The sequence below is a fragment of the Ovis aries genome, chromosome 21, assembly GCF_016772045.2.
Source record: "Ovis aries strain OAR_USU_Benz2616 breed Rambouillet chromosome 21, ARS-UI_Ramb_v3.0, whole genome shotgun sequence".
In the NCBI taxonomy this organism is placed as follows: Eukaryota; Metazoa; Chordata; class Mammalia; order Artiodactyla; family Bovidae; genus Ovis; species Ovis aries.
Window position 1 is genome coordinate 39471602 of NC_056074.1, and position 26941 is coordinate 39498542.

Sequence of the window (26941 nt, forward strand, 5' to 3'; positions counted from 1 at the left end):
TTGTCATTCTAGCAACTTACTGAACCTGAAGTGGGCTGTGGGAACTACCAAATTTGTAGCGAAGGTCAGAGGTATGGGTAGCCTGGAGGCGCAGGTCTTGTGGTTGAACCCCTTAGCCTGTGGGATCTTCACCCACTCAGGGTAGTTCATGTCTAAACTGAACTATGGAACAGCCAGTTGTGTAAGAGAACTGGTGTCAGAATGTAAAGAGTAAGTTTTAGGACTTCTGTGGTGGCCCAGGGCATTTCCACTGCAGGGGCACGGATTTGACTCCTAGTCAGGGGTCTAAGATCCTGCATATGAAGCAGTGCGGCCAAAAAGAAGTTTTGACACCCTACGAATCCCTGGCGTTTTCCATCGTTTCATTCGAATTTGATAGTTCAGAAACTCCAAGCCCCTGGCAAGATTGAGAGGTAGTATTGTGGAGCTAGTTGAGCCTGGAGGGAGCAAATCCACAGATGTTTCTGACCCGCCCTTCCCCCACCATGTCCAGCCTTTGGAGAGCCTCACACATGATTTCATAGCCCAGATTAGGACTGTCTACCAGCGAGTGAGCACACCCGATGCACCAAGTACTTTTCATAATTTTTTCCTGGAAAACCATGTACATTTACATCTTCCTATTAAAGGTATGAATTTGAACAAGGGGTTGATAGGTATTGGAATTTGTGAGTTGGGTACAAATTAGAAATAATAGCAAGATAGCTATGTACAAATCACATATCTGGTAAAGGACTTTTATCCATACTCTCAAAACTCAGCAATAAGAAAACAGACAACTTGTGTGGTGTTAACTATCATTTCACAATATATGTGTATCAAATCATCACACGGTATCCTTTAACCTTTCAATATGTTTTATGTCATTTGTATCTCAAAGCTGGAATTTTAACTCTATTTAAAAAAACATTATTTGTGGCTGTGCTGGGTCTTCGTTGCCGTGAGCCGGCTTTCGCTAGTTACGGCGGGTGGGGACTACACTTTGATGCAGCGCTTGGACTTACTGCAGTGGCGTCTCTTGTGGGCAGGAGCTTCAGTGGTCACGGCACACAGGCTCATTAGTTGTGGTATAAGGGCTTAGCTGCTCCGCACCATGTGGAATCTTCCTGGACCAGGGATGGAACCTGCGTTCCCTTCATTGGCAGGTGGACTCTTATCCACTGAGCCACCAGAGAAGTCCAACAACCCTATTTTTAAAAGAAGATTTGAATAGACACTTTACCAAAGAATATACCAGCAGGCTTCCTAGGTGACACGAGTAGTAAAGAATCCTCCTGCCAACGTAGGAGACAGAGGAGATGCATGTTCCATCCCCAGGTCGGGACGATCCCCTGGAGAAGGAGATGGCAACCTGCTCCACGCTTCTTCCCTGGAGAACCCCATGGAAAGAGGAGCCTGGCAGGCTACAGTCCAGGGGGCCGCAAAGAGTGGGACACCGTTGAGTGACTGAACACACTACTCACGTGTACACTGGCAGACCTCGCTTTATTGCACATCGTACTTTGCAGATTGTGTTTACAAATTGAAGGTTTGTAGCAGCCCCGTGTCAGGCAAGTCCATCGGTGCCATTTTTCTAAAAGCATTTGCCTCCTTTTTATCTCTCTGTTACACGTTGAGGGCTTCTCCGGTGGCTCGGCTGGTAAAGAGTCCACCTGCAATGCGGGAGACCTGGATTCAAGCCTGGGGTAGGGAAGATCCCCTGAAGAAGGGAACGTCACATGTTGGTAGTTCTCACAATATTTCAAACCTTCAGCCAGCAAAAAGATATCATTTGCTGAAGGTTCAGATGATGGTTAGCATTTTTAGCAATAAAATATTTTTAAATTAAGGTATGTACATTTATTAAACACATAATGCTGTCGCACACTTAATAGACTTGGTCTAATATAAACATAATTGTCGTATGTTCTTTAAAACCAAAAAATCCACAGGACTCCCTTTATTGCAGTGACATGGGACTGAACCCATACTCTCTCTGAGATGTGTCTGTATATGGTAAAGAAACATAGGAAAAGATGCTCAACATCATCGGTCATGAGGGAAATACAAGTTAAAACCACTGTGAGACACTACCACACACCTATTTGAGTGGCTAAAATTAAACAAGACGGACAATACCAAGTGTTAAGGAAGGCTTGGAGGAACTAGAACTCTCCTGCACAGCTGGTTAGAATGCAGATGGTCCAACAGCTTTGCAAAACAGCTTGGCATTTTCTTAAAAAGTGAAACAAGATTTTAAAAAAAAAATCAGAATTGAACACAAAACATTTTTTAAGTGAAACAATACATACCACATGACCCAGCCCTTCCACTCAAAAGCATTTAACCAAGGGAAATGGAAGTTTATATCCACACAGACATGTATGTGAATGTTCATAGCAACTTTATTTGCAATAAATGGTCCAAAGCTGGAAACAGCCCAAATGTGTATCAACAGGCAATTAGCTAAACAAACTGTGGAACATCCATCCAATGGAATACTACTTGGCAATAAAAGGAATGACCATTAATATATGAAACAACATGGTTAAATCTCAAAATAATGATGCTTAGTGAAAGAAGTCAAATAAAAAGAGTACATACCATATGTTTCTATTTACATAAATTCTGAACTATGCAAATTCATGCCTAGTGACAAAACATTGGTTACTTGGGGCTGGGGAGGCAGGGAGGAACAGGAGGGCCTGATTACAGAGGAAGCTTTTGGGGCAATGGAAACATTTATCTTGATTGCAATAATGGCTTCACAGGTATATGTGTGTGAGAGTCATCAAACAGTACATTTTTAATATATGCGGTTCATTGCCAATTATACCTCAATAAAGCTGCTTGAAAAGAAGCAACAGAAGAAGGCAGCTAGAGAGAGAGCGGGACCTGCCCAGAGTTTGTCACAGAACCCTGGTTTCATTATCCATTTGATTTCATCGTCTAGGAGAGGACTATCTTGACTTCTTGGTTTTGTTTTCTAAGCCATCACTGAGTTTTTTGAGTGCTTGCCTTAAAATACTTAAACTTATGTTTTCTAAATTTTCTTCTGGATTTCTGACCTGGCATGTGCTGTGCTTGGTCGCTCAGTCGTGTCCGACTCTTTGCGACCCCACACACTGCAGCCCACCGGGCTCCTCTGTCCATGGGGATTTTCCGGGCAAGAATACTGGAGTGGGTTGTCATGCCCTCCTCCAGGAGATCTTCCCCACCCAGGGATCGAACCCAGGTCTCCTGCATTGCAGGCAGATTCTTTACTATCTGAGCCACCAGGGAAGCCCAAGAATAGTGGAGTGGGTAGCCAATCCCTTCTGCAGGGGGTCTTCCTGACCTAGGAATTGAACTGGAGTGTCCTGCATTGCGAGTGCATTCCTTACCAGCTGAGCTACCAGGGAAGTCTGTGACATGGCATGGGGGATCTTAATTCCCTGACCAGGGGTGGAACTCAGGCCCCCTGCAGTGGAAACATGGGCCCACTGGGCCACGGGGAAGTCCCTTACATAGATTTGATACAGACAAAAAGTATGTGGGCCCTCACGTGCATTAGGAACTGAGCTATAAAGTGAACATCCATGAACCCCCTCAACCAGCCTGAGAACCAAGATGTTACTTTCGTAAATTCCTGAGGTCCTTCCTTACCCCAGCCCCACTCCCCTCACAGGGACCATCGCTTGAATTTTGTGCTTTTCTTCCCCTGACCTCCTAGGCGTTTGATCGCGTGTGTGTGCTCAGTTGCTCCGGTCATGTCCAGCTCTTTTGTGACCTTATGGACTGTAGCCCGCCAGGCTCCTCTGTCCATGAGGTTCTCCGGGAAATAATATTGGAGTGGGTTGCCATGCCCTCTTCCAGGGAATCTTCCCAACCAAGGGATCAAACTCACATCTGCATTTCAGGTGGATTCTTTAACAGATGGTTTAGTTTTGCTTATTTTTGCCATCATGCTGTGTCATTTTATGTAATTTGCTGCTTTCCCTTGATAGTACATCTCTATAATTCATCTGTCTTGTTGGATTATGTGTATTACAATACTTCCAATTCTCCCTACACCCTGCAGGTCGATATAGGATATGGTCTACCTGGGGAAAATACAGCCCAGCAAGCTCACCCAGTCCAGGGACCCAACTCCAGGGCCTCCTTGTCAGAATATCACGTTCATTCCTTCACTCAAAAAGCCTTCTGTGTACCAAGCAGTGACCAGGCACTGGACATGCCACTGTGAGCACAGAGAATACCCCACTGTCCTGAAGCACCGATCTGGTTATCTCTCATCCTGACCCTCACTTGACTCGGGGTATGGGCCAGCTACCCAAACATCCTGGGGTGACTTGCCTCTTCCACTTACCCACAGGATGGCTTAGAGAGGCTGATCTGACCCATCCCAGAGGCTTCTGCCCAGGGAGGGCAATGTTGCAAGGACAAAGCCAGCTCTGACCCAGCAAGGCCACTTCCAGGAATTTATCCTATGGGGCACTTGAGTATGTACAAAGTGGCCCTGGCTTAGGAGTATTTATTGCTGCATAATTTGTAATATCACACTAGCAGAAACAACTGAAATTTCCATCAGTAGCATCTAACTATGGTTAATTCACATTAGTTATGAGAAACCCATACAATAGAACATCATTAGCTATAAAAGAACAAAGGTGGAGGCATTGATCATGGAAAGTTCTCCAGGACAGATTTTTTTTTTTCTTGGTCATACTGCACAGCTTGAGGGATCTTAGTTCCCCAACCAGGGATCAAACCTGGGCCCTGAGCAGTGAAAGCACAGAGTTTTAACCACTGGACTGCCAGGGAATTCTCTCCAGCTCTCCAGGATGGATTTTAAAGGGCAAGAGTAGAACATTGTGTGGAATATATCACTGTTTAAGAAAGGGGAAAGACTAATGCATGCTGAACTGCTTAAACACGCATGAGTACTTCCAGAGAGTTCATAAGGAACTGGGACCTGGATAGGAGACTTGTCATTGTTATCTAGTTTGTTTTTTTTTTTTTTAATTGTGGGACTTCCCTGCTGGTCCAGTGGTTAAGACTCAGTGGTCCCTGGTCTGGGGCAGGGGTAGCGGGGGGTAAGTTCCACAGGCCACGTGGTATGCTGCTGCTGCTAAGTCGCGTCAGTCGTGTCCAACTCTGTGCGAACCCAGAAACGGCAGCCCAACAGGCTCCTCTGTCCCTGGGATTCTCCAGGCAAGAATACTGGAGTGGGTTGCCATTTCCTTCTCCAATGAATGAAAGTGAAAAGTGAAAGTGAAGTCGCTCAGTCATGTCTGACTCTTAGTGACCCCATGGACTGTAAGCCTACCAAGTCTCTTCCATCCATGCGATTCTCCAGGCAAGAATACTGGAGTGGGTTGCCATTTTTTATGCTCCCCCTCCCCTCCAAAAAAATCTATGTACTATGGCCAAGGGTTATCTATTAAAAAACACACAGATAAAATAACAATTTTGGTCTTTCAGTGCATATTCCCTGGCTTCTTGACCCTTCTTTGGCTGGTAGCCAGCCTTTGCTGGCAGCAAATATCTTATCAAAGGTCCCTGCTTTTCCCTGGCCCCCTGCTTTTGACACTTGACAGTCTGACCACCCCCCAACTGCTGTAGTGTGCTGGGGGACTGGGCTGCCACAAGGTGGCACTGTCTGCTGCCTGCTGCTTTGTGGGCGGAAAGTCCTCCAGGGTACCTGGGAGTCAAGGGTCAGGGTCTATGTCCACTGAGCAGAAGCTCACCTCCCCAACCCTGGCACTCCTCAATCCTGCACCTCTGCCAAAAAATCTGGAAAAATGGAAGTTAGGAATCATATTCCTGTCACCCCCTCCACCTGGCCCATTAAATGCCCCCCAAGTGGGTGCAGACAAACCTTCAGAACCTGGAAGGTGCCTCTTACCTTCCTCTGGGTCTTAGGGAGAACACTCCTGATCTGAGCCCCCATTTCAGTTGAGAAACCCTCTCTTGTCCCTAAGAGAGCAGTCAAAGCTCTGCAGGAGGGTGGACAAGGGGACAATGTGACGAACACAAAATGGCTCAGGGTCCCCTGCCAGGAGCACTAGGGACTGGGCTGCCATCTACCCACCCACTCAGCACTTCATTCATTTATCAAATATTTGCCAACGGCCCACAGGTGCAGAGTTCTCATCTAGCATTTGAACATCAGAAGGGAGGCGACCGGGCCCAACTGACCTCGGACCTTTGCTCAGGCTCCTCCCCCAGCCCCAGGCCTCCCGGCCCTCTGCAGCCTTGGTCCTGCCTCACCTACCCAAAGACTCTGCTCAAGGGCAGCCTGGTCAGTGCCTGGGACCACTTGGGGCTCCCTGGCCTGGGGGTATGGCACTGTCTAAGAGGGACACATGGGAGAATGACCACGGAAAGCCCAAAGCTAGCAACAGGAGGATGGATGTACCCTCGAGATGCAGGCTCCAGCAAGGAGGACAGCTGCCCTCACTGGGGGCTGGCCCACATCTGGGTAGGGAATCCCTCTGGGAGCCCAGGAACTCTTGTTCAATGGACACAGGCTAATCTTCCCAGAGTCTAGCTTGATGAGCACGCCCGTGTTTAGTAATCCCAGCCTGACAGAGCAGACAGTAGGTGGGAGGCAGCCCCAGGCCTGGGTGCGGGATGCAGGTCGTGACAGGCTGTCTCCACAGGCTGCAGCCTCCCTGGGGCTGGGTAGAGCAGCCTTGGGCTGGCCCCTTCTGGCCCCTTCCACAGGGTACCTGGTGGGCTCCCATCTGGGACAGGGGTCCTCCGGATGAATCCGTTGTTCAGCGCCTCCCCCCGCCCCATCAGCGTAAATCCTTGGCCACAAAGGAAACCTCACACTGCAAGGCAGGGGACTCATCCTGAGCAGGGGAGCCCAGGAAAACACGGAGACCCTGAGATCTCAAGGGGGCCGAGGCCTCCCCTTTACCTCTGCCTGGCTCCCCGTGAGAGAGTCACCAGAAAACTGGTGGCCCCCCTTCCACGTTTCATCCACAGCCCCTGGTGCCAAGAAAGATGCGCTGGAGGGAGACGTGGCGGGAGATGAGGCAGTGGGCTCACCATCCCCTGACCCAGTGGAATAAAATCAAACCAGCTTTAATGCCAATATAGTCTCTCTTTTAAATACCATGTTCCCCAGGATGGAGCGCAGGGGCAGGCTCTTGGCAGGATGAGCGTAAAGGAAAAGTGGAACAAAATGGAATGGATAGCCCCAGGCTGCCCCCAAACTGCCCAGGGCCCTGCCACAGCGCTCTGGGGACCAGCTGCCCACTTGGGAGGGGGATATGACAGCAGCTTCTTCTGGTCCAGTTATTGCAGAGGTGCGGGCTTGCGGGCCCCTCCCTTCCCAGAGCCCCCAGACTCTTCTCAGGATTTCTGCCCTTTCAGACCAGCAGAACCAGGGCCTGAGCTCCTCTGATCTTGGAGGGGCCCCCCTGCCTGAAAGAACTGCCGCATGGGGCGGGCGGAGGTGCCCCTGGCCAAGCCAGCTAGGTGACTTGCTCAGTAACTGCTCTGGTGGCCTGTGAGAATGTAGAGGTTGCTGTGAGCCCCGGGCTTGTCGGTGGGAATGCTCTCAAGGATGATGTCTCTGGAGGGGAGGGAGAATGGAGGTGAGCAAGGTGGGAAGGCGCATGGCACCACCATCTGTGGGGGTGGGGGCGGGGGGGTGACTGATGGGGAGGCCGGGCACCGTGTCCTACCTGTGGGCGCCGAGCACTCGGAAGATCCTCGTCTCATCTGTGATCTCCTGGGTTACCTGGGAAGAAAAGGGGCACTGAGGCCACCCCAGCGCACCTTCTCCTAGAAGGTGGGGACCACCGGGTGGGGAGGCCCACAGGTGTAGAGTTCTCATCTAGCACTTGAACATCAGAAGGGAGGCAACCAGGCCAAACTGACCTTGGACCTTTGCTCAGGCTCCTCCCCCAGCCCCCGGCCTCCCGGCCCTCTGCAGCCTTGGTCCTGCCTCACCTACCCAAAGACTCTGCTCAAGGGCAGCCTGGTCAGTGCCTGGGACCCCCTCACCTCATTGGTGTCCAGGCTGCGGCCCTGCATCCCATGGCTCCAGAAGGCCAGCACGCTGTCCTGCAGGCACACTGGGAAGGGCCGGGCCACCATCAGCCCCGTGCCTGCCCAAGGCCAATGGTTCCCCCAGCGACGCCCCGGGCCCAGGTGTGGGTTGCAGACCAGACTGCAGGTGGCCAGGATGGCTCTCAAGAGGGGCTGGGGGACCTGCCTCCTTGTTCTGCTGCCAGCCCCGAGCCCCAGGGCCACATCATGCCCTCCAGGCTGGCATCTTTTGCACCCACCCCCACCCCCCACCGTCCGGTTCACTCACCCACAGTCTCAATGGGGAAGTCAAAGGTCAGCACAGGCGCCAGCGTGGCCGTGGGCTCACCCAGCAGGTTGACGATCCTCACACAGCCTGCATAGGGGCGGGGTGGGGGGTGCTGATGGGTGGGGGGGCTCCCTCACCACCCCCTCCAACACCCCGGGCCTGACCCCAGGAACACTCACGGTCAAAGCAGACCAGGACGGTGTCCCTGTCCACCTGGATCACCTGCTGGGCCGAGCCCGGGAACCCCTCTGCAGTTAGGGAAGGGAGACAAGGCCTGGCTGAGCCACCAGCCCCGCTCTGGCTCCGAGAGGAAGACACGGGGCGGGGGGCGGGTCGTTAGGCAGTCTTCACCACAAGAGCATCCTGGGGGGTGTCATGATGCCGGATCTCACTGCACAGCTGGGGCACTGAGGCTTGGCGCCAAAGTGACCCATCCGCAGGCTCACAGGGAGCCGGGCTGAACCCCAGGGAGCCGCGGGAGAGCAGGGACCCGGGAGTCAGGGGAGCCAGGCTTCAAGACTCAGTCACTATGTGACCACTATGTGGGGGCCGTTGTGAGAATCAAGAGTGAAATCCCATGAGACCCCTGGCTGGGAGTTTGGGCACCGTACGGTCCGGGCGCCTCCCCTTCCTTCACCCACCGCCACTCCCTTTACTCCCTGAGCTGCCCCAGCACCCAGGATCCTGCTTCCTTGCTCAGAATGAAGGCCTCTGGCTCCTGCCTTCCCTGCAGCCCCCACGGGGTTGGTCAGGTTGTCTTAGCTGCCGAGCCCTTTGGTCTAGTGACATCTTCTATGGGGAGACCCAGCTAAAAGGAGACTGGGAGCCTCAGGATCCCCAAGGTCTCCGTGGAGCTGTAAACCGTGGGGCACTCTCTGTGTATACATACCACACGCACACACACACACTTATTCACGCAGAGCCTGGCCCTCCAGCTTACCGGGTGGGATGAGGATGTCAGGCGTCAGGCCAGCCTCCAGCGGTAGGACGTGAAACAGGACACGGCAGCCGGGCCCCTCAGGGCCCTCGGCCCCCACACACACCTGCGGGAGCTCCTTCCCGTCCAGTACCAGCGGCTCCAGCATCCCTGCTGGGCTGGGCAAGGGGCTGGAGAAGTTCTGGGGGCAGCAGCGGCGCTCAGGTCTTCATTTCCTCCCCCAGACCCCCTGCCACCCGCCCAGGGGGGTCCCCCCACTGGCCCCGCACCTTCAGCAGCAGGAACTTCTGCAACGGCTCGTACCACTGCAGCAGGAGCAGGCTGGCGGGGAGCGCGGCCAGCAGGAAGGTGCTGCCCGTGTGGGGGTTCCGCACTGAGGGACAGGAGGTGGTGAGCCCCGGGCTGTGCCCGCCTGCGCCCAGCTAGCCCCACCCCGCTCCGCCCCCACCTCGTCCCACCCGCCCCCAGCTCTTACCCACACGACACTGCAGGCAGCCTTTGGTGTCAGGAATCTTGTTGGACAGGGCAAAGCGCCTGGGGGGACAGCAACCAGGGCAGGTGTCCCAGGCGCCATCCTGGGCAAGGCCCGCCCCCCACAGAGCCCTAAGGATGGGTTCTAACACCTTCCCTGCCTCACAGGTGGCAGACTGAGGCTCTGGAAGGCCAAGTCACTTGCTCGAGTAACAGAAGGGGATGTGATGCTGGGCCCGTGGCTCCAGCACCCAAATTGACAGCCTGGAGCCTGTACATCCAGACCCGGGGTTTGGCTCACAGAATTCTCTCTAACCGTGACTGGGGGGCAAGGCACTTGATCTCTCGGTGCCTCAGCTGACTCCTCTGCAAATGGGGGGTGCAACCGTGATACCCACCTTGCAGGGTCACAGTGAGGTTTGTATGAGTTAACTCAGCAGAGGGCTTGCAACAGAGCCCGCGTAACAGGTGCCCTCACAGAAGGCTAGCTTTTCTCTTCCCCTATTAATACTTTCCCACCTATTTTCAGTCACTGAAAATCTTTTTAAGGAAAGGAAGGATGCAAATGCTGTTGTTGTTTAGTTGCTAAGTCGTGTCCAACTCTTTTGCGACCCCATGGACTGTAGCTGGTCAGGCTTTTCTGTCCATGGAATTTCCCAGGCAAGATTAATGGAGTGGGTTGCCACTTCCTCCTCCAAGGGATCTTGCCAACCCAGGGATCGAACCTGCATCTCCTGCATTGGCAGGCAGGTTCTTTACCACTAAGCCACCAAGGAAGCCCAAAATGAAGAAATGAGGGTGTGGGAGGGCTGGGAGCTGATTCAGGCTCCAGCTTCTCCTTCAGCCAGAGCCCTCAGGGCCAGTTCCCACCCCACGTGCCAAATGTCACAGGTGGGCAAGCTGGCCAGGGGAGACGAAGACTCTCAAGAAAGGGCAATCGTCGGGCCCTCTTCTGTTTCCACTGGCTATTACACGGGGTAGCCGGTGGGTGGCTTCCTCTGGTGCTGAGGGAGAAGTAGGGTCCTTGCTCTGGTTACTTGCTGTCCCCCAAACCCTCAGGGGAAGCTCCGAGCCCATTTCTTGCTCTGAGGGACAAGGCAGCATGCCAGTAGCCCGGCCACCTCTCCCTGTGACCCAGGGCCCATCTGCACCCTCTGCTGGGACGTGGGCCCTGCCGAGGAAGCCAGCACCTCTCTCCCTGCCTTCGCTCCACCCTCCCCTGTTCCTTCCACTCTCTTCCCAGTTGGCCTTCAGATGGGACAGAGACAGACTTTTTTGTTTTTTTCTCCAACAATTTGAGATCTCTACCGTGACTTCGCAAACACACACCCAAAGCTGCCTGTGACATGGGGCTGTATTGAACCTGTTTCCTGCAGGTCCCAGGCCAAAGCAGAGGTTGGCCTGAGACTGAGGTCAGGAAGCTCCAAGGCCACTGGATTCCCAGTGTGGTCCTCGAGCGAGCCTGCTGCACAAAGGACCTGGGCCCCTCATCTCCCCGGTGGGTGTAGCCACGGGCCATCCTCCCGCACCCACCCCACTGGCTTCCACCACCCACCTGGTCATGGCAATGTCTAAGCCCACAGCCCACCTACCCGCTCAAATCTCAGGGCCACCCCCCACTCCCCAACAAGAGCTAAGGCCTGTCTTGTACATTTCAAACTCCACGTGACACCATTGAATTCTGCCCCACCCGCAGCTGATGACAGCTTCATCCTTCCGTTGCCAAGGCCAAAACCCTGGAGTCATCCTTGACTCCTCTCTTTCTCTTCCATCCACCAACTGTCAGGAAATCCTGTTGGTCTGGCTTTCAAAATAAAACTGGAATCTGACTGCCTCTGTCCTCCTTCACCGCTACCCTGTCCCAAGGCGCCATCACGTCGCACCAGCCTCCTGAGAGGCCTCTGCTTCCGCCTGTATCTCCTCCAGCCTCCTCCCAGCGCAGCAGCCAGACTGACCTGTGAGAACCTCAGTCAGGGCACACTCAGTCAGGGGTAAAGGCCGCTCTGTGGCGACAGGGCCCCCAGAGGTCAGCCCCTTCTCACTGCCCCCATGTGGACCCCCTGACTCCTTGCTGTTCCTCACACAAGCAGGCCTGGCCTCTGGGCTCCAGCCCCCACCCCCCAGCCCCCAGATATTCTCAGGACTCACTCCATCACCCCCTCAAGTCTTTGCTCACACAGCACCCTCTCAGGGACGTCCTTCCTGACCAGCCTTAGAACACCGTCTCCTGACCCTCCTCCAGGTCACCACTGGGCTGCCTCCTTCCTCATGCCCATTGTTGTCTGTCCCTCTTGACAGAGAGTCTGAGGAGTACAAGGGTCTCTAGTTCCCAGAAGGGTCTCACGCCCAGAAGGCTGCCTGGCACATACCAGGAGCTGTACAGCTGAACGAGGGCCCCTACCACCTGTGGGCGGAGCCTGGCAGGCTACAGCCCATAGGGTCACACAGAGTCGGACACGACTGAAGAGACTTGGCACGCACACACCACCTCATATACACACCTCAAGTCTGCTCACGGGGGTCTCCCAGTCCCTCCCTTCCCCTCATGTGCACTCTCCTTGGCCCCCAGATCCCGTCAATCCTACTTCCTAAATATTGCTCGGGTCCCTCATCTCAGGTCACTACACTGGCCTCCTCTCCAGGCCTGTTGCTCCATTCATCCTTCCCGCTGTCACCACAGCCGTCGGCAGGCGCTCCCATGTCCATCTGCCCAGACAAGCCCCTCTCTCCTCCCCAGCTCCAGGAGAGGGCGCATGACCCAGGCCTGGCCTCTGGCTCCTCATCCCGTGGCCACAGTGACCAGCCCAGAAGTGGGCACGGCCCTTAGCTAGGCCCGTGAGAATTGGCCCCAGCCTGTGGTGGGAATTACTTGGAAACAGAGGTTCCAGTTCCACGGGTTTATTAGCTAGTGGATCACTGGGTGGACCTGCAGGTAGCTGTCACTGGACAGGAAAGCCTGCTTGAGGATGTAGGTGACAAGAGGAAAACAGAGCCAGGAGATGCAGGAAGACGCCTTAAGGTGCTGCCAGAGCCTGGATCCAGCTGGGCCTGCAGCTGACCCTACTCCTGTTAGTGCTAAATGTTAGTGCTTGGCCGCGCAGTCCTGTCTGACTCTGTGACCCCATGGACTGCAGCCCACCAGGCTCCTGTGTCCATGGGATTCTCCAGGCAAGAATACTGGAGTGGGTTGCATTTCCTTCTCCAGGGGATCTTCCCAACTCAGGGATCGAAACTGGGTCTCCTGAATTGCAGATGGTTTCTTTACTATGTGAGCCACCAGGGAAGCATCAGACTCCACTCCTACCCGAGGCATTAAATTCCCTTTTGTGCTAAAGCCAGTGAGTGAAATCATCCCCAGTAGGAAGAGTCCTGACTGACATACAGAGGGATCCTACTAAGATGCCCCTGGTGCCACTGCCAGTCAGCAAAGCCCAGATCCCGGCCTGGCATCAAAGGCACGGCTCTACCACCTATGCGGCTTCCCCTTGGGCTGCTCCCCCTCCCCTACTCAGGCCAAACACCTTCTACCTCCCCAGATCGCCTAGGAAAATTCACACATATTCCTCCCTCGCTGGAAGGCTGATCTCTAATGCATCTGCCTGGAAGACCCCCATGTGCTGTCAACTCCCACAAACTCACCTAGCCTCTCTGAGGCCTCCCCACCCCTCCCAGCTCTGGCTCACCCCAGAGCTGAGTGTTAAGGACTCATGGGACTAGTCCCTAAGCCCAACCTAAGAACTGGTGTTTCCCAGTGCTCAGGAGACATGTGCCCCACAGCCTACCCACCACAGTGCCAAGGGCTCGCCTGACATATTCACATCTACTGTCTCCTTCCCTCCCGACAGGCCTGGGGGCAGCGGGAGGGAAAGCTACCAGCGGGGCTGACCAACGAGGAAACTGGGCCTCAGAGAGAGGCCAAGTGACGTGACTGAGACCCCATCAGTGTCAGGACCGGGAAAGGCCATGTCCCAGGCCTGGCTCTGTCCCTCCATCTCCCCCAGGTGCTCCCATCCCCGCAGGGCCAGGGTTGCTGACCTGGGGATGATGCGCTGGGTGAGGCGGTTGGTGGGGATGGAGAGGGGGACCTGCTGCTGTAGCCGCCGCTGCTCAAACAGGCCTGGGAGGTCGTGGGCCCAGATGTGCGTGGATTTCCCTGTGGAGGGAGGTGGGAGGGGGTGGGGATCAGAGTTGGTGGGCAGGGTGCTGGCCCTGCCCCCTGCCTGTCCCAGCTGGTACCTGAGAGGGACAGTAGCACGTTGTTCACGCAGTAGAGCCAGGCGCAGCGGTGCGAAATCAGCTGGAGGCCACAGAGCGACAGGTGGACAGCGTCAGCCCCCGGCCCCTGGGCCCCCGGCCCCCCTGCCAGCCGGCCTCACCTTCTCCAGTGTATCCTCATGCAGTTCGTGTAGGTTGAGGGTATAGATACCTTCCTCGGCTCCCACCACCAGGAACTGGTCTGCAGGTTGGGGCATGGGGTCAGAGGTCAGCTACATCCTCTGACCCAAGCCAGGGATTCCCAGTCTCCTTCCTCCTCCCTAGCCCTGCCTACCCCGGGTGACAGGGTGAATCCAGGTGATAGCAGCATGGATCCGCAGGGGGCAGCCATTGAAGACCTTGGAGAAGCAGGCGCCCATCTGGAGAGGAAGCAGGAGGCTGATGAGGAAGTTAAGGGGCAGCGGGGGGCGGTGGGACAGCAGGCGGACAGGAGGCGGAGCTATGAAACAAACACTTACGTGCACCTTGGGAGTCGGGGGGAGCCCGTGGCAGGATGACCTCTGGGAGGGAGGAGACGAGTCAGGGTCTTACCCACAGACTCCCATCTCCCCCACTCCCCTTCAGCACCCCCTCACCTCAGGATCTTCCCGGTGCTTCATGGTGGCCCAGGCGGTGGGGAGCAGGGGAGGGCTTGTGGGGCCTGGGTGCGGCAGGGGTGGGGTTCCTGCAGGCACAGAGCGGCCGTGAATTCCAGTCCCAGACCACCCCCGGGCTGGCCTCCTGCTCCCCCACAGCTGGCTCACCTGGGAGGCTGGGGTGAAGGTCCTCTGCTGGAGGCTCAGTGGGAGATGACCCCAAGAACGGGGCCCTCTTGATGGTTCCTATGGTGTCATCTGGAGAGTCCAGCTCCTGGCAGGAGGGTCAGGGGACCCAGCCCAGCTGTTAGCAAGTGACCCTGTAACCTACTCCCAGCCAGCAGCACCCCCACCCCCAGCTCCCCTCCACTCTGAACCTGGAGTTCCAAGGCCGGCCGGATGGTCAGGCTCCTGTTGGGGACAGATTGGAGGGAGACGAGGTGTGACGTGTGATGGGGTCATGAGCCCGGTCCCCACCCCTCTCCGGGCTCCGGGCCCTCACCTTTCCTCCAGGGCCTCCTGGACTGACTGCAGCAGGCTCCTGGGCAGGGATGGGGAGGGGTCAGAGGTCAGCCTGCCCTCCTGCTCCTGCCCCCCTGCAGCTTCCTTCCCCCTCACTCACCCGCTCAGCTCCTCCTTCCCCAGCAGCGTCCACTCCTCTTCCCACTGTGGGGAAACCAAGTCAGAAAGGCCGGGAGGGAGGCAGAGAGACAGACAGGCAACGTGAGAGGGCGCTGGAGAGATGGGGGAAGAGAGAGAGAAGGCAGACAGACAGACAGACAGATGGAAAGTGAGATGGTAACAGGCAAGAGAATTGGGAGAGAGACAACGAGACAAAGAAACTGTGTAAGAGGGACAAACGCAAAGAGCGAGAGAGAAGGAGAGAGTGAGAGAGACAGGCATGGAGAGCCTGAGATTGTGGGGGCGAAGAGTGGTGCTGATGACGAGACAGCGAGAGAGCAGAGACGGTGAGTCAGACAACCCAGCAGTCACAGCGACTGAGGCAGAGAGGAACGTGCCAAAGGGGGTGGCGGGGGGGGGGGGGGGCCTCCAACGCGTGACAGGCCCATGTGTGTTTTTTGGCCATGCTGCATGGAGCACCTGGGATCTTAGTTCCCCGACCAGGGATGGAACCTGCGCCCCCTGCAGCAGAAGCGTGGAGGCCTAATCACTGGACCGCCAGGCAAGTCCCAGGCCCACACCTTAGAAAGGCACGATCGCTCTCTGCCACCCTCCACCAACTGTCCAAAACGATCTGCCCCAGGAAGGAGCCCCAGCCCTCCCAGTCCCTGTGAGGGTCTGTTAGAACGGCTCTCCCAGGCCCAAGGGCCAGGCTGCTGCAGCTGTCAAGGCTCCTGGGTTTGAGATGCTTAGCCGCCTGCAGAGCTCCTAGCCCTGCCCCGAGGACCACCCTCATAGCCAGCCCCTCACCGGCTCATTCAGTGGGTCTGTTTCCTTCCTGCGTGGGGCGCCGAATTTCACCTGGTGAACTGGGGGCCCAGATCCAGGTGTTAGGGGGCCAGAGACTCAGGACTGATCCCTAAAATCATACCAACTCCACACACAGCCCTCCACCAACTCCACACAGATAGCCCTCTCCCAACTCTATACATTCAACCCCCCCAGGCAAATACAAAGCCCCCCAAGTCCACACTCAGCCCTCCATCACCAAATTCACATACATAGCCCCCCAATCCACACAGCCCCCCACCAAATCCATACACACAGCCCCCAAATCCACCCACAGCTCCCCCTCCCAAAAACAGACTCACACTGGATCTCTGAGGGGGTCCTCTCGGCTGGGCCATGCTGCCCCCGGGAATGAATGGTGTCCGGAAATATGTCATAAGTCTACAAGGGAACACACACAGTGGGCACACGCCCACACTCACCTCATACTAGGCATTCCTTGAGGTGCTTTATACACACTGACGTGTTTGTATTCACAATAACACTCTGAGATTACCATGAGATTAAACGCACCTTCCTTTCACAGGTGAGAAAACCAGCAGAGAGAACTTGCCAAAGATCACAGAGAGAACAGAGGGTGGCTTAAGTTAAGCACCTTCAGTTAAGGTAGCCCTTAACTTCACAGGGCCAAGGGCAAGCCCCTGTTGGAGTGGGCGACAGGGAGGCAGACTGGCTGAGGGAAGATTCCTAACGGGTGGGCTCAACCAGACCGAAGCTCCCTGTGATGCAAACACAGGAGCTGAAGGGACGTGACTGTATCACCTGTGTACTCCTCACCCCCAGACCAGGCCAAGACCCAGTCCCCAGGGGCTCTCACTTACCTCCAGGTCACAGTCTTCTGGAGAGGGGGTTCCCAGGTGGGGATCATTGGCCTTGTCCAACAGCTGTGTGAGGAGAGCCCGAGGCAGCTGCTGGGTTGTGAAGGGGTGCTGGAGGATGGAGGGGGGGCGCAGCTTGGTTCCTGGCTTCCAGTCCCTGCTTCTGAGCATCAGGCCCCCTGCTCCACCCTCCTGCCTCCCACCTGCAGAAGCTTCTCTGCTGTCGGTCTCTTCTTGGGATTCTTGGTCAAGGCAAGCTTGAGGAAGTGATGGAAATTCTGGGTCCTAGTGGGTACAAGAGCCCCCCCACCCCAATCCAGGCCCAGGTTAGCCCTCAGGCAGAGCATCCTGCCCCCACTCCAGAGGATTCTGCTGAGCCTGCCCAGGAAGGGGCCAGTTTGAGGCCGCGGGCAGCTGGCCTGAGCAACACTGCTGTTGCGACACGGCAGCGCCTCCATTATCAGCCACCCGCCTTTCTTCCTTGTCCACACGGGTCCCCGGAGCAGAGACAGGGCCCAGGCCCCACTCCTGCACATGGTCTGTGGAGGCTCAGGAAGGGTAGACCCTCAAGGCTGCACCCGGGGAGCCGGCAGACTGAAAGCGGGCGCCCAGCAGGCGATGTGGCCCTTACCAGCGAGTCTTGTCTCTCAGCTTTGGCGGCTGGAAGCTGCTCTTGGACATGAGCATCAAGGCCCTGTGGAGACCACAAGTCAGAGGTCAAGGGTTACAGGGTTCTTGGGCCAGGCCAGGGGCAAGTGTTCTGCTGACCTCATGGGATGCAGGTGGAAGAGAGGCGGCTGCAGCTCCCCCAGCTCGATGGCGGTGATGCCCAGGGCCCAGACGTCACACAACTCATTGTAGCCACCTTTGCGCTCCACAGCGGCCACCTCTGGGGCCATCCTGCAGGCAAGGTCACACATGAGATGGCCAGGGGCCTCCGCTCACGACCCCGACCCCCTCGGCCAGAGGCGCAGCCTCACCAGTATGGAGTCCCAATGAAAGACCTCCTCTTGGCCACAGACGCTGTCAGCTCGCCTGACACCCCGAAGTCAGCTGCAGGGAGAAAAGCTGCTCTCACCCCACCTCAGGCTGCCACTCCCCACCCACAGCCGGGGCACAGGCTCAGGATGCACCTGGTGGGGCTCAGACAGCAGGTGGCCCAGGCTCAGCTACAGCAGCCACAGGCACAAGGCAAGGCCAGGTTCCCTCCTGGGAGGGGTCGACCACCTTCTAGCCCTGACCCAGTGCCCGGTCCCGGGTTAGACTCCATACAGACCCAACCACATCCAACTTTCCAGCAGGAAGGGAGAACGGTGCCACGTTCTAAATGGGGAAACCAAGGCTCAAGTGGTAAAACGACTTGCTCGAGGACAAGCAGGCTCCCAGACTCCAGGAGCTCCCACAGAACCCTCGCCCTGACGGTGTCCCCAGCGTACTGACCCAGCTTGACATCTCCCTGGAGGGTGAGGAGAAGGTTGGCTCCCTGTGGGAACGGAGGAGAGAGAATCCTGTCTGGTGCCACCGAGAGTTCCCTCCTCCCTCCCATGATGCCCTTGGCCAGACCCCTACCTTGATGTCTCTGTGGATCTTCCCCTGAGAATGCAAGTGGTGGAGCCCCTGCGGACAAAGAGGAGCCCCTGAGAGCAGCTACCCCCTGTATCTCCCCTCTCCTGAACCCCCTCAGGCCTGGGGCCCCCCACCCAAGCAGCTTCCTCCACCCCTCTCCCCAAACAGGAAGTGACTGAGCCAAAAGGGAAATGGGCTGCTTCCGGCAATAGGGCTGGGGCCCCTTCCCCGCCAGGACCCACAGCCCCTCAGGCAGCTCAGCCTGAGGGACTCCACCCACCCCACCCCACCCCACCCCAACACACACAGGGGCCTGCTGGGCTGCCTGCCCTGCTCCTGGGGATGAGGGGTGTGAGCAGTCCTACGGGCCCAGCTACCTTCAGTGCCTCTCGACAGACATAGGCAATCTGCCGCTCCTCCAGGGGCCCGGTGGCTGCAATGGAAGGGGTAAGGGCTGGCTTGGGGGGCTAGGGGGGATATGCTGACCCACCCAGGCTCCACCCTGTGTAGGGGAAGCAGCAGGCACTGCTGGCGAAAGGGGAGTTGGCCACATCCCTTCCTGACATAGGGTAGGATATACAGCCCAGAGAAAGACAGCATTTTTCTCAAGGTCACACAGCCAGTGAAGAAGTGGAGAGGGGCCCAAGTGCAGGGCCTCAGCGCTCTCCTCCTGCCCTGTGTTGGGGTAGGGGGATGGGAAGAAGGCTGTGGCCCTCTGGGGCCTGGAGTCCTAGCCCTCACCGTGGTAAATCTCCTGCAGGGACCCCCCTCCGCAGAACTCCATGCAGATCCACAACCGGTCATTCCTGGGGTGACACAGAGCTGGGGTGGGCACATGGCAGTGCCACATGGGGGCTGCCTGGGGGCGGGCAAGGGGATAAAGCAGCCTCACCTGAGGTAGCTGCCAATGTAGGCCACCACATTGGGGTGGCGGCACTCGCGCAGGATGGTGATTTCCTGCTGAAGGGAGCTGATGTCGTCCCCTGGGAAATACAGGGCATCATGAAGGGCGCCGCTTTAACTCAGTGCCCCATCTGCAAAATGGGCACAGAGTGCCTCCTCTCTTCAGGCCAGACAGGTGCCAGCCGACAGTACCTCCTGGGGCCTGCCTCTCAGCGGGGGGCCTCGGAAACGGCAACTCTCCGCCCCTCACACCGCGCCCGCCTGCGCCGCGCTCTGCCCTCCCTCCAGCGCTGAGGCCCTGGCTCCCGGCCCTCACCTGGGTCTAGCTTGACTATTTTGACCGCGGCCAGTTCGGACGTGACCGTGTCGCGGGCCTGCAGGGGCGGAGGGGGTGAGGAGGGATGAGGAGGGGGTGAGGAGGGATGAGGAGGAGGCGGGGCCGGGGGCCAGCTCCCGCAGCAAGACGCAGAGCGCGCACCCAGCTCTCAGCTCTCCCGCCCGGCCCGCCGCCCGGCGCACCTTGTAGACGTCGCCATAGGTCCCGGCCCCCACGCGCTGCAGCAGCTCGAAGCGGTCCCGCGGATCCTGCAGCGACACGTTCTGCAGCAGCGCCATGGCCCGGCGCCGGGCAGGCGCGAGCTGCGGAGCCGGCGCGGGGCGGCGCGGGGCGGGGCGGGGTGGGACGGGCGGGGCGGGGTAGTACCGCCGGGGCGGGAGCCGGTGGCTCCGAGGCCGCGGGGGCGGGACCGGGCCCCAGGGCGGGGCCAGGCCGGGGATGCCCCGCCGCCCGGCCGGGAGGAGGCGCCCGCGGGACTGACCCTCGGCAGCAAGGGGAAGCCCCAATCCCGGGAGGAGCGGGCGGCGCCGAGGCTCTTCCTTCAGCCACTGGTTCCTCGAGCTCTACAAATGGGGAGCCTGAAGCCCAAAGGGCCAGAAGGCAGAAGAGGGAACGCTCCACCCCAAATTCCCAGATGAGACACGGACAAGTATTTTTTTTTTTTTTTTTACAAAATGTATTCATCTTCCTTGGAACTGAAAAATAAATCTATGTACAAAACAGGAAGAGATCAGGCTCCCCTCACCCACTCGCAAACAAAACCCCTGTAAGAGTTCCTCTAGGGTCCCCCGAGACAGGCTGGACCTCGGGGAGGTTCCCAGAGGGTCGGAAGAAAGGTCTGCTCTGATCTAGGGCCAGTTTGGGCAGGGAGGGGGCAGGGCTCAGGATTCACACAGGCCGGGGGCAGTTTCACGTCCCCGACCCATGCGACAAGAAAGCTAGCATTTCCAAATTCTGGAAGCGTTTCTTAGGTTCTTTGTGGTAGGAGGCTTGCAAGGAATGGAATTCTGAAGTGTGGAAACGTTCTCCTAGGAGCTGGGCGGGGTCCTTGGTTCCCGGGCGGTAGGTGGGACCTGTGCTTCTAGGGTTTAGAGTGAAAGAGCCCCATGGGCTGGAAGCAACCCTGAGCCAACACCGATCAGGACGAAGGTTGGAGCCTGGATTCTGAGGTGAAGGCTGTTTCCCGTGGTTGGACCTTTAAAGACTGGTGGTGATGGGCTCAGAGGGAAGGTTTCAGATGGCTGGCTGGGACTCTTGGGGATGGGCTCTATATTCCAATGACTAGGCAGAGCCTGCGATTCAGGGCACTGGGCAGAGTTTGTACTCTGGGAACCTGCAGCCTGGCATTCTGGGTAGGGATGGGGCCCGCAGGCGGAACCTGGGCTCAAGAGGCTGGGGTGGAGCCTCGTCGGGTTGAGGGCGGGCTCTCGGTAGGCGGATAAGGAGTCCCAGTATTTCAGAGACCCTTGCGCTGCCGCTTGAGGAAGGAAAGCGTGTAGTCACTGGGTGTAGACACCTTCTGCTTCTTCATCTGCACTTGTGACTGCGCCGTGAGCTGCAGCTTGATGGCGCTCGAATTGATCTTGGTGGCCACAAGCAGCTCCTTCATGCCTTTCATCTTCTCACTCTGGAACGTCAGCACCGGACCCTCGGGTGGCGGTGATGCAGCGGGTGCCGGCACTGGAGCGCTGCCGCCTTCAGCGCCGCGGGCAGTCCCGGGGACTGTGCCTGGGGGCTTCCGAGGGGGTCCTGGCGCCGCACCCTGGCCCGCGCCTGGGCCCTTGTCCAGCGCCGGCTTTTTAGGCGGCGGCGGCTCCTCGGGCTTGGATTCCCGCCGTGGGCCCCGCCGCCGGCCTTCTCGGGCTTCCTCACCCCACGGCTCTTCAGCCTCGGCTGCCTCCGCCTCTCGGCTCACTATGCGTACCTTCTGCCGCACCTGGGCCGGATGGGGAGGACAAGTGAAGACCAAGGTTGCAGGCCAGTGGCTGGCACCCCACACCCCGGCCATCTTGGGGCCTTGGTCTCACTCGCACCCAAAGGGGATAGGCAGATGCCCTGCAGGGCTACAAAGGTCTGACTCCTCCTGGCTGCTGTCACCGCCTGCCCTCCCAGCCACCATGCACAGCTGCCTCTCACCTGTCCCTCAAAACGGCCTAGGGACTGCACAAGGAAGGTGGCCCAGCCCACGTGCAGCACGGGGGTGGGGCTGCCCTCTTCCCATTTGCAGATGCCATCGTAGAATCGCAGCAGATGGGCGAAGCACTCTGGGTCCTGGAGGGCAGAACCCTGGCTCTGCGTGCCCTGAGAAAGGGGGAAAAGAGGGCACAGTTAGTTCAGACCCCATTACTCACCCGTCACCAGGCGGCACAGGCCAGACCTCTCGTTTGGACAGAGAGCCCTGGCCCTGGTGGAGGTGAGTAGCAGTGGAGAGAATTCTTAGAAACTCCCTCCTTTTATAAATCTAGTCCTTAGCCTGGACTTGGGGGGAGTGGGGAACCACCCTTTATCTCCATTTCACCCCCTCAACTGAATGAGTGACCCTGACAAAGAGAAGGGCTTCCATCGCATTTACCTCAGCTCCTCAAACCCAGACCCAGGCCCTCGGCTACTGCGTAAGAGAACACAGCTGTCTGCCCGTCCTGCACCAAACTTTCCTGTGCCACCCCTAGTGCCATGCAGCAGTTCCACGTCCTGGGACTGGGAGCCCTGCTCAGGTGGGAAGGTGTGCACAGGCTGGAGCCCAGCCTTTCACCTGGGTCTGCTCCCCGGGTCGCTCCTCGCCAGCCTCCAGCAGGCTGGCGGCCTCCTTCAGCAGGTTGGGGATGACGTCATTGGCTACTTCAAAGAACTCCTTGTAGATCTCCTCGTCTTCACGGCAGTAGTTGTAGCTGTGAGGGCAGCAGGGCACTGTGGGGTCTCAGCCATGGCGGGTACCCCCAGGGACCTGGCAGGGGAGGGAGCCCTGGTTTCTTTTCCGGGATCATCCGGGGACCGAGCGAATGGTTGGGGTCCTCACTCCGAGATGATGGTGCTGTGTCAGCCCAGAGCAAGAGTGAGGAGGGGGGCTGGAGATACAGAGCTGGATGGCAGTGGTCAGAAATCAGGAAAGGGGAGGGTAGGAAAGGCCTGAGGCCCTCATGAGGGGTCCCTACCTCTCAGGCGATGATGGTCCTGGCTGCCTAGTGACTGAAAGGAGAGGGGATAGAACTTGGGACCCAGGCCTCCCTCCTGGATGAGAGGGGTTGTAAATTGGGTGGAAGGGGAAGAAAAGCCGGGCTGGGGTCACGTGGGAGGATCCTCACTCCTGGATGACAGTGGCTGTGTCGGCCCAGGCCTGCAGAGCTTCGCGCACATTGCGGTTGCGACAGTGGTAGCCAGCCAGGTACATGTAGGGGTAGATGTGCTCATCCCGGTAGTAGGTCTTAGCTGAGGCAATGCCCTGAGAATGGAGCAGAGGGGTCTCAAGGAGGCAGCCCCAGATGGCACAATGTTCCACTGGATCACAACTGGAAGGGGCATCAGGAAGATTCCAGAGTCTCCTCCCATGAGACCTTACTACCCTGGTCATTGTCTTCTCTACCAGCTGCCCCTCCCCTGGTCTGCGGGTCTGCTCGCTCAGGCCTGGGCCAGACTGCTGCAGGCACCCTGCAGACCAAGGCCTAGGAAGGGGAGGGGCTTATCCTCCAAGCTCAGGGTCTGTGCCTTTCCTGAACTTTCCCTCACAAACACCAAGGCCTTCCAAATCCAGTCTAATGTCCCTCCCAGCCCAGGAGCCCCCAGCCCCACCAAGTTAATACTCCCACCTCAGTGCTCTCACCACGTTTGACTTCTGTTATACTCCCAGAAGGACAATGACAGGTAGTAGAAAAAGTAGGGCTGAGGGGACAACGCTAGGACCTACCACTCCCAGGCAGAGAACCCAGAACACCTCTCAGACATCCCTGACTACACTGAATATGCATGCGGTAAATACAAAAAGGGACCGGATGGGTGATACCCCACAACACACACAAAGTTCTCTCCTCACTTGACCCCCCAGCTCCCAAGCAGAAGGGGACCCCAGCCACCACTGGGCCGCCCTTCCCTACCCTTCTATACCTAAGATGTCCCCACCTTGTGGTAGAGGGTGAGTGGGTCCGGCCGGCCCGGGGTGGGCTCCAGCTCCTCCAGATCCGCCAGGTTCCCCAGCGCCATCGGGTACCTGGGAAAGGCTCGTAAGTCCAGGCTGCCCCTAGCCTGCCCTGGGGCCCAGCCTGACCACTGCCCCTACTGACCTTTCCAGATGTCCCAGGTCATAGAGCAGCCACAGCAGCTTCTAGGGGCCAAAGGAGAAAAGTTCGAGCTGGTGAGAGGGAAGTGCTACCAGGCAGCGGAAGCAGTCCAGCACCAGTAGGAGACTCCCCACCAGGTGGGAAAAGCCAGAATTTAGGAACTAGCCCCTGACTGGAGTCAAAGCACTTTCATGTCTCAATTTCCCCCTTCCCAAGAGCCCCAGGAAAGTCCAGGCCAGCAATGATTCACCCTGTCACAGAAGAGGGAAGCTGAAGCTCAGCAAGGGGAAGCACCCTGGCCCAGGGGCCCACAGGTACCCTCACCTGCTGCAGCTGCAGGAGCTCCAGGGAGTCGGTGTGCAGGTCAATGGAAGGGTTGATGGCGCATACCATAAATGCCACCTCCATCTTGCGGTCACAGCGCATGTACGATCCTTTCAGGTACAGCCAGCTCTTGGGAGAGGACAAGACCAGATGTCTTATGATGGCCCACCAGTGCCTGCTGTAGGGACTGACATCAGGAACAGGGCCCTCCCCTTCCGGACATATGGAGGTGGTGACAGGAAGAGGGGAGCATGACCCAAGAAAGCAGAGCTCCTTGGGTGGCCTGGGCTAGGAGAATATGGGGGGGTGGGTTGGGGCGTGCAGTACCCGCTCAGCCACACCCGCGTTGACTGTCTGGCCTCTGCGATCCTCGTTGCCCTTGCCATGCCAAGTGACTTCAGCTGTCTGTTCTCCATTGGGCCCAAACACTACCCAGGCGTGGTCCTCAGACAAGGCCAGGTGGACATCCCGGAGACCCAGAGCCTGGCAGGCCCCCACCACGGCAAAGGCCACACCAGAGCTGTCCAGTTTGGTGCCTATGGAAGGAAAAGTAATGAAAGAGGGTCCTCTGAGCTCTGGCCTGGGGGAAGGGACCGGACAGTGTTGGCCATGCTCCCTCCCACCCTCACCTCCACACCTTTACCCTCTGACACTCCTGCCCTGCTTCCCTCTATCCCTTTCCTCCTAAATGTTCAGGGCCTCTCCCTCCCCCCTTACATTCCCCATCCTCAACAGGAGGCCCTGAATCTTTCATAGTTCCCCAGCTTTTGACCCTGCCTTTTCTATTTCTCTGCAACTATATTATATAGTTCTGCTAACTTAAGCATTTCCTCATTTTACTGAAGTAGGTTATAACCAGGACACTGGCCAACACTTTTTTTACACACCCACTGATGGACACTCCTAATTTATCTCTGTCCTCTTTACTTGATAAGCTCAGAACCAGCCTCAGATTCCTTCTCAATATGGCACTCCAGGACCTGAATGCCAGTTAACTGGCCTTAGAACAAAGAGGAAAGCTCTTTGCAAGTCCTGAGCCTCCAGCTTCTTAAGGTGAAGCCCTAGTCTGTTCACCTTCAGATTATGTTCATAGATACTCCATGGATTGTCCCAATTCCGTGAAACAGATTTTGGCTCCTCACCCCCTAAATCTTCTGCTGCCCTCTGTGCCCCAGGCTGGGCTGCAGTAGCTGAGGTGCTGAGGGGGCAGAAGGTGGGCTAATGGATTTGGAGTCAAGTGACTGAGGTCCAGTCCCAGCCCTGTCACTCTGTGTCACTTTGGTAGATCGCTTTCTCTCCCGGGGCTTCAGTTTCTCTAGCTGCAATGGGGGACATAACACTTGGCCCACCTCACAAGGCTTACAGGTCTCAAACGGGCTCTGTAAACCTCAGTGTTGGGAAGAGGTGGGCCAAGATTCTCACGTGAGACAGCCACCTGTCTCTTGCGACCTGTCGGGCTCCAACCTGTGATGAAGCTGAAGAGGGACTGGATGTGGGCCCGATCCTTGAAGTAGGAGCGGCTGAGGCTATTCCAGATGACATCGGAGACCTTCTTGACCAGCTCACGGCTGGAGACGCCCCCCTCTCGCGGGTAGAGAGACAGGTCAACGGCGCCACGGATCTGGGCAGTGAAGCGGGCATAGAGGGCAGCGATGATGGACAGGTCGGCCACCGGGAAGTAGGTGAGGCCGCCAGGAGGGTCGGGCGCAGGACTGGGCTGAAAAGTGAGCTCAGGCACGTTGGTGGGGATGACGCGGTTGACAGCTAGGAAATGCTCCACGAAGCCCAGTACCAAGGATAGGAGCACCAGGTCCGGCTCCTCTCGGCCCAGCTCGGCAGCGAACAGGCGCACCACATCGTCGATGGAACGCAGCGGGAACAGCGTTTTCTGGGCAGCCTTCAGCCCCATGGCGGCGGCCCTCGGCCTGTGGGCGACCGGAGGGGAGGGATGGTCGTGTGGGCACGGCCCACAAGTCCCCTCCCAAGCTCGGCTAGCGTTCCACACCCCCCTACACACTCACAGACACCAACCCTTGCTTCCCCGCCCCTTCACGCTCCGTTCATCTGTTCCCCCTCTTTCATCGAAGAGACCCCTCAGCCGAGGCTGTAGGGCCTTCTTGTCCCCCACAACACCAGGAGCCCCGGCCCCAATGGAGGTGAGCTCCTAAGACCCCGCTGAGCACTTCCAATGGCCGCCCCGCCCCCTCTCTGCGCTCATACCCCCGGGGCCCTAGAGTCCGCCGGAAGGCGCCCCTAGGCCAGTCCCCCCAAATCCCAAGGAGAGTCCTGGCCTAGGTCCCCCGCGCCCACCTCCGCGCTTACATCCCACACAAGGCACCGCGGCGCCCGCCGCCTGAAGCCTGCTGGGAAATGGAGTTCCGCCCCCCTCGGGCCGCACTGCCTGCCGGGAAGAGGAGTCCAAGGCCCCCTGTTGTCCCTGCCAAGTCTTGAAATGGTGGCCGGGCGGGCCAGTCCGTGATGGCTTATGGGAGTGGTAGTCCCGCTGCTCTGGGCGCCCCAGAGGGCGGAGAAGAGCGGAGGCAGCCCCGCCTTTCTGAGGTCCTCAGGGATTGGTCATTCCATTTCACGCAGACCCAGGTTGCCGAGGGACCGCAGTGCCTTCTGGGAGATGTAGTCCAGGTAGTCAGCCGGCAGTGTCTGCGTTTCTGTAGGTTGTTGCTTGTTGGCAAGGTGTGATGAC

At 57.5% G+C, this 26941-nt stretch overlaps 2 protein-coding genes across 14 annotated transcripts; both read right to left on the minus strand.

Moving 5' to 3' along the window:
• Positions 1–1466: 1466 nt before the first annotated feature.
• MAP4K2 (mitogen-activated protein kinase kinase kinase kinase 2) lies at positions 1467–19957 on the minus strand. 10 transcript variants are annotated; one of them, XM_027959733.2, is made up of 33 exons: positions 19828–19957; positions 19625–19682; positions 19298–19388; positions 19147–19211; positions 18783–18838; positions 18409–18456; positions 18280–18322; positions 17820–17892; positions 17608–17739; positions 17471–17533; positions 17043–17124; positions 16843–16950; positions 16324–16402; positions 15983–16041; positions 15174–15217; positions 15054–15092; positions 14929–14962; positions 14720–14825; positions 14552–14640; positions 14435–14476; positions 14251–14335; positions 14078–14157; positions 13938–13998; positions 13737–13854; positions 9706–9764; positions 9500–9603; positions 9234–9411; positions 8473–8541; positions 8294–8380; positions 7981–8051; positions 7659–7714; positions 2119–2214; positions 1467–1652 (listed from the first exon to the last, which is right to left on the minus strand). In XM_027959733.2, the coding sequence occupies exons 1-32, from the start codon at positions 19921–19923 to the stop codon at positions 2145–2147; spliced, it is 2445 nt and encodes an 814-aa protein (XP_027815534.1). In that variant the 5' UTR covers positions 19924–19957; the 3' UTR covers positions 1467–1652; positions 2119–2144. The 10 variants fall into 10 exon arrangements, with proteins under 10 accessions (XP_027815534.1, XP_027815533.1, XP_042093630.1 ...); XM_027959732.2 differs by having other exon boundaries at positions 1467–1699; XM_042237696.1 differs by having other exon boundaries at positions 2114–2214.
• Positions 19958–20905: 948 nt separating this feature from the next.
• Positions 20906–26612, minus strand: MEN1 (menin 1). 4 transcript variants are annotated; one of them, XM_015103170.4, is made up of 10 exons: positions 26563–26612; positions 25705–26165; positions 24568–24776; positions 24241–24369; positions 23920–23960; positions 23759–23846; positions 22948–23084; positions 22398–22533; positions 21782–21946; positions 20906–21581 (listed from the first exon to the last, which is right to left on the minus strand). In XM_015103170.4, coding segments are annotated over exons 1-10 (1848 nt in total). In that variant the 5' UTR covers positions 26565–26612; the 3' UTR covers positions 20906–21101. The 4 variants fall into 4 exon arrangements, with proteins under 4 accessions (XP_014958656.2, XP_027815277.1, XP_042093637.1 ...); XM_027959476.3 differs by having other exon boundaries at positions 26551–26612; XM_042237703.2 differs by having other exon boundaries at positions 26461–26612.
• Between the last annotated feature and the right edge of the window lie 329 nt (positions 26613–26941).

What these genes read in the sequence shown, in the direction of transcription:
- MEN1 (XM_015103170.4), bottom strand. An exon ending in CCTCTTCAGCTTCATCACAG is followed by an intron (nt 24,777 to 25,704) that starts GTTGGAGCCCGA and finishes TTCCTTCCATAG; the next exon opens with GCACCAAACTGGACAGCTCT. An exon ending in CACTCACCCTCTACCACAAG is followed by an intron (nt 23,085 to 23,758) that starts GTGGGGACATCT and finishes CTCCATTCTCAG; the next exon opens with GGCATTGCCTCAGCTAAGAC.
- MAP4K2 (XM_060404082.1), bottom strand. Translation starts at nt 19,923, where the DNA reads ATGGCGCTGCTGCAGAACGTGTCGCTGCAGGATCCGCGGGACCGCTTC. An exon ending in CCTATGGCGACGTCTACAAG is followed by an intron (nt 19,683 to 19,827) that starts GTGCGCCGGGCG and finishes CCGCCCCTGCAG; the next exon opens with GCCCGCGACACGGTCACGTC. An exon ending in CCTTCACCCCAGCCTCCCAG is followed by an intron (nt 14,641 to 14,719) that starts GTGAGCCAGCTG and finishes CTGTGCCTGCAG; the next exon opens with GAACCCCACCCCTGCCGCAC.